Source organism: Ursus maritimus, unplaced genomic scaffold, assembly GCF_017311325.1.
Source record: "Ursus maritimus isolate PB19 unplaced genomic scaffold, ASM1731132v1 scaffold_27, whole genome shotgun sequence".
NCBI lineage: Eukaryota > Metazoa > Chordata > Mammalia > Carnivora > Ursidae > Ursus > Ursus maritimus.
Window position 1 is genome coordinate 23,913,645 of NW_024425230.1, and position 10,243 is coordinate 23,923,887.

The window sequence follows — 10,243 nt, forward strand, 5'->3', positions numbered from 1 at the left end:
GTTTAGTAACACACACACCTCTTAGCTCCTTTTTTTGGTTCATTCAACATAAGGAGAGCATTTCCCATATTATTAAAATATTCTTAAAAACGTGTGTGTTTCACGTGTCCCATGTGACACATACGTTAACAATACAGAGACGACAGGACATCAAAAAACAAGATGCTTTGTGGGGCCCTCACACATGTGCTCATTACAGTCCTGTGGGGGACCCGGGGCCGGAAATGCTTCCAGCTTCTAGCTGGGGAATCCACAGCCCAGAGGTGGGAAGGAACTTGGGGTGCTTACAATCACAGGCTTGGGTGCCATTTATCAGCTGTATGACCTTGAGTGCTACAGTGACCAAGATTTATTGGGCCCAAAGTTCACATCAGTGTCGGGGTCCTCCTTAAGGAAAATAATAAAAACTTTGCTCTTGGAAATGTTACTAAAATGTGGGATCCTGTACTAAATTGCTCTGACCCCTCCCAGGGCTGTGGAAGGGCCCAGAACCTTGAGCTTCATCTGCTTCAAGGCAAATCTGCTTCCGCTTGGGCAAGCGACTTAACTTCTTCATCTGCAAAATGGGGTCAAGAGAAGTATTTGCTTCAGTGCTTTGGAGGCTTACAAAAGACAGTGCGTTGTAAAGCACCTGGTCAGCTGCCTGGCACGCACGCAGTGCTCGGTAAATACCGCCTGTGACTACTAGTTGTGGCTGTGGTCCTTTGAGCTGCTTCCGAGAGACAGTTGTTCACATACATGCTTAAGAAAATTACACCTGGAGCCTTTTCAGCCTGGCTCACGCATCCATTTAATAAACACCGACTGAGTTCCTACCAGATACCATGCGCCACAGGAGGCACTAGTCTCCATTAATTCTCCCACCTTGTTTCTGGAAGCACAGCACAAACATCCCCGCCTCTGGGAAGCCTTCCCAGGACTCTGGGCAGACTCACTACTACCTGGGCACTCACCCCTGCTGTGTAACTGGCTCCGGACATGAACAGGGTCCCAGGGGGAAAGGATCCCCGTGCCGTGTTGGTTTCTGTATCATCAGCACTTTCCTGGGGGCCTGTAATAAAGTATGTAGATACTCAAGAATGGGAAGTGAGTTGACCGAAAGTGTGCTTGTCGTCCCGTGAGGATTGTAGCTGCTTCTGCCAGCTCTTCGGTTAGCAGAAGTAAGCAAGATGCGTGCAGAACAGTTTGAGTCCTCTGGAAACAAGTGCGAGGTGGGCTCATTGTTAATCTTGGTTGTTGTGAGTGACTTTACCTTTTATTTTATAGCAACTGAAATTCTCTATTACGTTATCAGACCACACTCTTCAAGCTTCTCTCTTTTCCTAATAAAAAAAAAAATATGGCCACATTGGGGAAGTCCTTAGGGAACACGTCCTGTATCAGGAAAAGTAGTTAAGCGCTGGGGTCCTAAAGGAGCCTGGGAAAGTCTAGCCAAAAACTATGGAGTTGGGTTGTATCATCTATTTAAAAACAGAACTGGACTTTGCAAGTTTTATCACGTCTCGGCTTATTAAATCCATTCATTGAGAATTATTCCATATTTTTTATAATAGCATTCAAGTGTCAGAAAATATCCTGACCAGTCAGTACTGGATACAGGTCCAGAAGATAAGTGTCTGCAGGTAAAGCACCAATCTACCCACACATTTGCTTAGTACTTTGTAATTTACAATGAGTTAGCTTTCACCATCATTATCCCTCTGCTAAAACAACCCCCTGAGGTAGGTGGGAAGCTGGATACTAGCCTTTCTGCATAGGACAGGAATGCCAAAGCAGGGCCCGACTGGGAATCCTACCTGTCAAATGTCATAGCTCCTGCTACCATGACCATCACCCTCCCAGACTCTCAGGAGGGCCTTCGATCTTGTGGGTGTTTTTAGAAAATGATCCCATGTTTCCATAGGTTTTCCCGAAGCAGTCTGGTTTACAGAGCATGACCCAGGCTACGAGGAATGTCATGGGTACCTGGGGGTTAGCAGCTTCTCATGAATTCCCAGAGTCCTAGTTTTAGGTCATCCTCCATGTGGGCTACGATGTGTGATTTCACCAGACATGTGTGATTATAGACCGTTCCTTCCTTCATGATCCGGTCGGGGAGAAAGACACCCGTCACCTATGCAAAGTGTCACATTCACCTTGCTGGGAATGATCCAAGGACCCCAGGGACTCTGAAGCACGCAGTCCTCTGAACAAATTTCTGATTTAACCCATCTGAAGTCCCAGCACTGCAGAGAGCAGGGGGAGGATGTGTGCAGCCCTGCTCCCTAGCACGAGCAACCCCCTGGGGAGGAGGGCCCCCATTTACCTGTGTACAGGCCTCCCCGGCAGTGGACGCTGGGCAACAACTTTACTTCCATTGCGTTATCTGAAAAAAGAAACCTCAGTTGGCCCAATCAGGAGACTAATACGTTCCTAGAAACAGAGCTGAGAGGCCAGCAACAAGCCTGTTGTGTTGGCAAGATGTAAATGGCGAGAACTTTGGAGTGCTTTTCCTGTCTGCCCTGGTGTTTACAGGCCCCGAGTGAGGCGCCTGGACCAGCCAGGACCCTCTCCCCCCAGAACCTCCATCCTCAAGGCACTCCCTACTCGTTCACAGATTAGTGGGACTTGAGTCCATAAACCAGGTCAAAAAACACAAGAATTCTCCACTGGAGTTCTAGGTGGTGGCTCCCTCAGAGGACTGAGCACCCTCCCCCGCCCCATCCATCATTCCCTTTGAAGAAACACACACCCAGGCTCAGGGAAGCTGACATAAACATCCTGAGGAAATGGCCACTGTAAGTGGCTTCTAAGCCTCATTTCCCCAAGGAAATAATCAGCACCTCTGCCCCAAGACAGCTCCAGGTGAGCAAAACGGGAACACCTTGTTCTCCAAAGTAAAGGCGTTTGCCTAACTGCCTGATTACCAGGCGCGCTCGCATCCACTGTCACAGTCAATTCTCCGAATCCACGAGGTGGCCAGGGCAGGTACGATTTCCCCCATTTTACGCAGGGCACACCGAGGCTCGGGCGCTCTCTCTCTTCCCGGGGTCACGCAGGGAGCAAGCACCGGGGTGCCTCTGCCTGCGCGCCCAGAGCTCGCCCCCCGGCACCGCCAGGTACCCTCGAGTGAGCCCGTTCGCGGCGACGGCCACATGGCCCCATTGTCCCGGGCGGGCATCCCGCCGCGCGGACACTGGCGCCCTCGGCAAACCGCAGCCCCGGCCGCCTTGCGGAGCTGCCCCGCCGACCGGGCGCGGAGGCGCGGAGAGCCCGGGGAAGCCGGGAACAAAGGAGAGGAGCGCGCGCGGGGCCCGAGGGGGCATCGGGGAGAGCGCGGGGGACGGGGCGGCGGCCGGCGGGCAGGCGGCGTGCCCCGGCCCTCAAAGCCTCCTTTCTTCCCTCGCTCTCGGAAGCCGGCCCCGGGAGATCCGGGAGGGGGCGCAGCTCGCCGTCCCCGCCGGCCGGTCCGGGCGCTCCCTCCCTCCGCCGCCAACCCCACCCCGAGAAGCGCACAAAGAGCGGCGGGGCGGCGGGCGCACACCTCCCGTCGGGGCGGGGCCGCGGGAGGGGCCGGCGCGCGCTCTGCTGTGCCCGCCTTAAAGGGCCCGTCCGCTCCCCGCGCGCACCGCGCATGCCCGACCGCGGGGCGGGGAGGGACGGGACAGCGGCGCGCGCACGCCCGCGCCGCCCGCCGGAACCATGGCTGGCGTCCCCGCGGTGGCGGCGCGGCGCTCGTGCACGTGTCAGCGCCCGCGGGGTCTCGGCCGGCGCGCGGGGCGTGTGCAGGACCCCCGCGCCGCGCATTCCGGAGGTCGCGGGCCGCAGGGCAGGCCAGGCCCCCGCTGCGGCGGGTATTTGGCTGGCCCGGCCGCAGTTTCAGGGCCAGTTGGACGAAGTGCTGCCCAAGGGGGACAGAACTGCAGGCGCGCGCGCGCGGGGAGCGATGCGGGCGGGCCTATGCCTTTGTGTCTCCTGCGCTCCCGCGCAGGTGGGCAACCCGCGCCAGGAGCCACTTTGCCCGTGCGCGCATCAGGACCTCGAGTCCCGCTTTTCGAGCCCGAGGGCTCGGACCGCCCTTTTGGGCACACAATAGACCCTTCTCCCAGTGGCACCGTGGGCTCTAGGGGTGGTTTATTTGGGGACGCTAACGGGACTTTCTCAGGACCGCTCTCTTAGAGCCGGGCCGCTGGCATCAGAGTTGGACGCGTTTTCTTTTCTCCATCAGGCGAGGGAGGAGGGCTGGGGACAGACTGTCCTCGGCCGATAGGTACGCGCAAGTGTCCCGAGCCTGCCGGTCCCGCATTAGACAACAAAGAGAGGCGTTAGCGGCGGCGGGGGAGGGGCGCGGCCGGGAGGAGGACGGGGCGGGCTGCGGCGAGCGCGGTGGGGGCTCGCTCTCGGCTCGCCCTGACCGCGGCCTCCGCCCGCCCCCGGCCCGGCGCGCGCCAATCGCCTCCCCCAGCGATAGTGTCAGTAGCATTGTAGTGTCAGCTCCCGCCGGTGACGTTGCGCCTCCCTCGTCCCCCTCCGGAGCCGTCTGGCTGCAGAGGCTCAGTCAAGAGGCGGGGAGGAGAGGAGGAAAAAGCGCTGAGTGAGGGCGGGCGGGCGGGCGGGAGGGAGTGGAGGAGCCGGGGAGGGGCTCCTTAAAGAAACGCTGCTGTCGCTCGCCTGCTCGCTTCTCGCTCGGCATTGTGGCCAGCCAGCCGGGCACTCGGGGGGCACGCGCGGCTGCCGCTCGAGCTTTGCCCCCACCCCACCCGCCGGCAGATCTGGGGTGGGGACTCAGGCGGGGGCTCTTGCAGCCACTGCCCGGCGCGGACCGCACCGAGCGACCCACTCCTCCCGGCGCCGAGAAAGGAGCAACGGAGCCCTCTGCAGCCGGCCTGCCTCCCCGCCCCTGACCACTCGCTTCCCGGCCGCCTTTGTGGCCGCAGCTTCTCGCCGCCGAGCCGAGGGCCGGCGGGGGCGCGGCGCGCACGGCGGAGCGATGCCCAGCTCCCTGTTTGCAGACCTGGAGCGCAACGGCAGCGGCGGCGGAGGGGGAGGCGGCGGTGGCGGTGGCGGCGGCGGCGGCGGGGGAGAGACCCTGGATGACCAAAGAGCCCTGCAGCTCGCGCTCGATCAGCTCTCCCTGCTGGGGCTGGACAGTGACGAGGGCGCCTCTCTGTACGACAGTGAGCCGCGCAAGAAGAGCGTGAACATGACCGAGTGCGTGCCGGTGCCCAGTTCCGAGCATGTCGCCGAGATCGTGGGGCGGCAAGGTGGGTCCGGCAGAGATGGGGAGCTGGAGGGGAGAGGGTCTCGGGCCACCGCCCCGCGGGGAGGGCGCGAGAGGGCTAGGGATCCGCGGCGCCCGCGAGCCTTGAGGAGAGAGGAAGAGCCGCGCGATGGGCCGGCGCCCCAGACAAAGAAAGTGCAGGCAGGCTGTCTCCCGGAGCCGCGCTGCTACCACGGCGGGATGCACTTTATCCTGCTAAAATCACTGCCTTCTCCCCTAGCGCCCCCCACCCAGCCCACCCCGGGAAATAGAATTTAAATATAAGATGCTGGGGGGAGGGGGCCTTTGATCGGTCCTTTGGGAGGGGGAGGAGGAGGAGTGAGCATCGGATGGGAGGAGGATTCTGGATTTCTGCAAAGCGGAATGGAGCCCAGAGGAGGAACAATGGGTCCCGGGACTGCCCCCCCTTCCTATCAGTCCCCCAGTTCTGGGGGGATCGCGGCTCCGGCCCTCTTCCCTGAACCCCTTCGCCGCGTCTTAAGGGCGGACGGCGCGCCCCGCTGGATCCTATCGGCATCTCCCCAGCTGACTTTTTCTGGGATTCTCGGGTTTGCTCGGGACGACTGCAGTTACTGGGGGAGGGCTGGGCAGCCAATGGGCTGTTCCTCGAGCGCCTCGCGGGTGGAACCCGCTTCCCAGCCCGTGGCGTGGCCCAGGGTCAGTGAGGGAGCCGCCCCCTTTCCGCCCAAAGCGTGTCCTGCCATCCCGCAGCCCTGGACGCGGGCGGTCCCAGGTCTCCGCGGTTACCCCGGGATAATGGGCGTGTCTGTCTCTCTCTCCCACTCCCTCCCCTGCACCCTGGCTCCCAGGTTGTAAAATCAAAGCGCTGCGGGCGAAGACCAATACTTACATTAAGACCCCGGTTCGCGGGGAGGAGCCTGTCTTTGTTGTGACGGGCAGGAAGGAGGATGTGGCCATGGCTCGGAGGGAGATCATCTCTGCCGCGGAGCACTTCTCCATGATCCGCGCCTCGCGGAATAAGAACACGGCACTCAACGGCGCAGTGCCCGGGCCGCCCAACCTGCCTGGACAGACCACCATCCAGGTGCGGGTGCCCTATCGCGTGGTGGGGCTCGTGGTGGGGCCCAAGGGCGCCACGATCAAGCGTATCCAACAACAGACGCACACGTACATCGTGACCCCCAGCCGCGACAAGGAGCCGGTGTTCGAGGTGACCGGCATGCCTGAGAACGTGGACCGAGCTCGCGAGGAGATCGAGGCGCACATTGCCCTGCGCACCGGCGGTATCATTGAGCTCACGGATGAGAACGACTTCCACGCCAACGGCACGGATGTGGGCTTTGATCTGCATCACGGGTCCGGCGGGTCCGGCCCAGGCAGCCTCTGGAGCAAGCCCACCCCCAGCATCACGCCCACCCCCGGCCGCAAGCCCTTCTCTAGCTACCGCAACGACAGCTCCAGCTCGCTTGGCAGCGCCTCCACAGACTCATACTTCGGCGGGGGGACCAGCGGCAGCACAGCCGCCACCCCGCGCCTGGCGGACTACAGCCCCCCCAGCCCCGCGCTCAGCTTTGCCCACAACGGAAACAACAACAACAACGGCAACGGATACACCTACGCGTCGGGGGAAGCTTCGGTGCCTTCCCCCGACGGCTGTCCTGAGCTACAGCCCACCTTCGACCCGGCTCCCGCTCCCCCGCCTGGGGCGCCACTGCTCTGGGCTCAGTTCGAGCGCTCCCCTGGAGGCGGACCTGCAGCGCCGGTGTCCTCTTCCTGCTCTTCCTCCGCATCTTCGTCCGCTTCGTCCTCCTCGGTGGTCTTTCCCGGGGGCGGCGCCAGCGCGCCCTCCAATGCCAACCTGGGGCTGCTGGTGCACCGCCGGCTGCACCCGGGCGCCAGCTGCCCGCGCCTGTCCCCGCCCTTGCACATGGCGCCGGGGGCTGGCGAGCACCACCTGGCTCGCCGGGTGCGCAGCGACCCGGGCGGAGGGGGCCTGACCTACGCCGCCTATGCCAACGGGCTGGGGGCGCAGCTGCCGGGCCTGCAGCCGTCGGACACCTCCGGCTCCTCGTCGTCCTCCAGCTCCTCCTCCAGCTCCTCCTCCTCCTCGTCGGGGTTGCGGCGAAAGGGCAGCCGCGATTGCTCCGTGTGCTTCGAGAGCGAAGTGATCGCCGCGCTGGTGCCCTGTGGCCACAACCTCTTCTGCATGGAGTGCGCCAACCGCATCTGCGAGAAGAGCGAGCCGGAGTGCCCGGTCTGCCACACCGCGGTCACTCAGGCCATCCGCATCTTTTCCTGAAGGCAGCGCGCGCTTGCGCGCACCCTACGGGGGCCGGGGAGGGGGGGCTCCCCGGGGGGGGGCTCCCCTCCAGCCTCAGCAGCTCCCCCAGCCCGCCGCGCGCCCGCCAGCCGCCTTGGTGCCCCACCTTCTCCTGCCCCACCCCTGCTCACACTCTGAGATCCGAGAGGAGCTTGGAAAGCTGTAGTATCCGCTCGATTTTTAAAATTTAATTTTTAAACAAAGGAACTTGCCAGGATATCTGCATCAAGAGTACTATAGCCTGGGAAACCCCCGAAACCACCTGAAATGCATGCTCTATAAATAATAGGAACGGCGACATTCTAGTAATGATAGTTTTTACACTGTACTTCATAGGAAGCTTCCAAAAGAAGAAAACCCCACAAGTTTTCCATTTTCTTAAAGTAGGAAAAAAAATGAACAATAATTATTATGATGAAGATGATAATAGTGCTTATGGGATGTGTGGACTGTTTTAGTGTGTTCCCCTTTGTGGCTGGGTTCCTACGATGCTTATTATAGAACACGGTGGATCCTTTTTGAATGTTTTGGAAGGGTCAGGAGTTCCTGTGAAACCAGGATACTGCAGCTTTATAAAAGTTAAACAAACTGTAACATATCTCTTATATATTAAAAACGTTTAAAAGTTTTAAAGAGAAATTGCATTAATACAGATTGAAGTATTTTATTCTTTTTTGACTTGAAAAATTATATTTCATATTGCAAAGATGTTTACAAGTATTTTAATTTAAGTTCAGTGAACTTTTTTGTAGCTGGGTTAAATCTTTTTATTTTAGTATGGCCTTATGGCAAAGAACACTGTATTATTTTAATAACCACACAATCGTGACGGAATTACAAAACCATAAAATGTGTAATGTTTTGAACAGTATTCTGTTGGGATGGAGATTTTATAGGTTCAGACAAATCTTCTAGAAATGCTTCACCCAGCATATTTTCTATTCAGTGATATAAAGCATATTTTATTCTATATTATTACAAAAAAAAACGGAAATGTATAAACATGTCAAAAGGAACAACATGTTGATGCTTTCTAACATTTGTATAAATAGAATTCAGTGCAAGCTACGAAAATTCTGTTGGGCCACTATAGTTTGAGTATTTCTATTTTAATACATTTGGTTACCACTCGTTTATGTATATGTAGGTGACGTTACTTGAGCTTAAATGTACTTTACTGAGCAAAGTTTAAAAGACAAAGTATATTTTATTTTATGATAAAGGGCCTTTAACCTCATGGTCAAATACTAATATTATATTTGCTGAGACAAGATTTGAAATTGTATCAAGAGTTTTATTTTTCTGACATTTAAAGTTCTACATAATAAAGGTAAAACTTAAGTAATGGTGCTACTTCATTTTTTAAGTATTTCTATATAAATAAAATATTGAAGAAAATCCATCTTGTGCAGTGAGTTGATTTTGTTTTTTGTTTCAACCCCTTGGGGTCCACCTGTGTGTATCGCTCTTGAGTGACGAGTGAAAATGTATACGTCCCGGGCATACTGTGTCAGTATTTCATCAATAGAATGGGCTTTCAGGATAGGCCAGAGTTGTGTTGACCTGGATGTATTGGCCGTTGGTAACAGTGTTTTTTAAAAATTGCAATTTCCTACTGAATCAGGGCTTGCTTCTCCCTGAGACACAGTGGGCACAGTGCCTAGGGCCCAGGGTACCTTGGGGGGGGGTGCAGGAAAATGTTTAATTTATTTTAAAATTAGAAGAAAGAAAACCCAAAGGAAATGAAATTATTCAAAGGAAATGTTTTAATTTTCAGGTCCACAAGAACCTATTAATTAAAATTTGCCTGAAACACTGAGAGAATATTGCCTGAAACACTGAGAGAATAAAATATTAAGGTATTTAAAGTTATATAAAAAATCAATTCAATATCGGTGATATTATGCAGGAAGAAGCCCACAAAAGCAAAAGTGCCTGGGGTCCAGCAAAGTTAGAATCCCACCCAGAGTGGCCCCTTAAGGGTAGAGGGGGTCTAAGGGCTGCGCCTGCTGGTGTAAGTTTCCACCGAGGGCCACTTCCTTGGGGGGAAGCCATGCAGTGACAGTTTCTGCTTGCCGAAGACCTAGCTGGATTTCAGGACCGGTCTTAAGAGGCTTCTGCTGGGAGGGCAGGCTAATTGCTGTTGACAGGCTGAGGGTGTTAACTGTTTGTTGTTGTTTGAGAAAACTTTCTGTTTGCTTTTGGCAGGCTGCACCTGCTCCCTGGCAGGGTTTTGTCAAGCGATGGAGCCACGTGCTTTCACTTGACCTGAACTCTTGTCTTCTAGAGAGTATTTAGAAATGACCAGAGCATGCCACTGAATTTCCAGCAAACTTTCCAGCTGAGCTGCCCCTGGAGAACAGTGTCTGCCCAGAATGTGGCAGGCTTTTGTTTTAACCCGTGCTGATGGGTAACATTTAGCAGGTGAGTCCAAACAGTGGACTACAGCCTACATTGGTGGTGGTTCCTCTTCTCCTTTTGTATTAATTTTTGTGTGTCCAGAAATTTAGTCACATTGTAGCTCCTGATTTGTTTGGTTTAAATGCTGCCGTGTAAAGGCAGGAGGCTGGAATTTGGGATGGGAAGGGAAAAAGGAGTGGCCCAGCTTGGGAAATTTCTGGCATCGTCTGCAACTCTGGAACGTTCCCAGACGGTGTTTACCCCCTTTCTTCTCCCTCAAGGACTGGAGGTTGGCCGAGGCC

General features: G+C 56.1%; 1 protein-coding gene across 1 annotated transcript; it reads left to right on the plus strand.

Annotated features, from left to right (window-relative positions):
* The first annotated feature begins 4,662 nt into the window (after nt 1–4,662).
* Nucleotides 4,663–8,948, plus strand: MEX3B (mex-3 RNA binding family member B). Its single transcript, XM_040642877.1, has 2 exons — nt 4,663–5,243; nt 6,070–8,948. The coding sequence occupies exons 1-2, from the start codon at nt 4,970–4,972 to the stop codon at nt 7,518–7,520; spliced, it is 1,725 nt and encodes a 574-aa protein (XP_040498811.1). The 5' UTR covers nt 4,663–4,969; the 3' UTR covers nt 7,521–8,948.
* The last annotated feature ends 1,295 nt before the right edge of the window (nt 8,949–10,243 follow it).

Excerpts from the sequence above, each read along its gene's own strand:
- MEX3B (XM_040642877.1), top strand. The coding sequence starts at position 4,970 with ATGCCCAGCTCCCTGTTTGCAGACCTGGAGCGCAACGGCAGCGGCGGC. Across the intron at positions 5,244-6,069 it reads CGAGATCGTGGGGCGGCAAG|GTTGTAAAATCAAAGCGCTG; the intron begins GTGGGTCCGGCA and ends CCTGGCTCCCAG.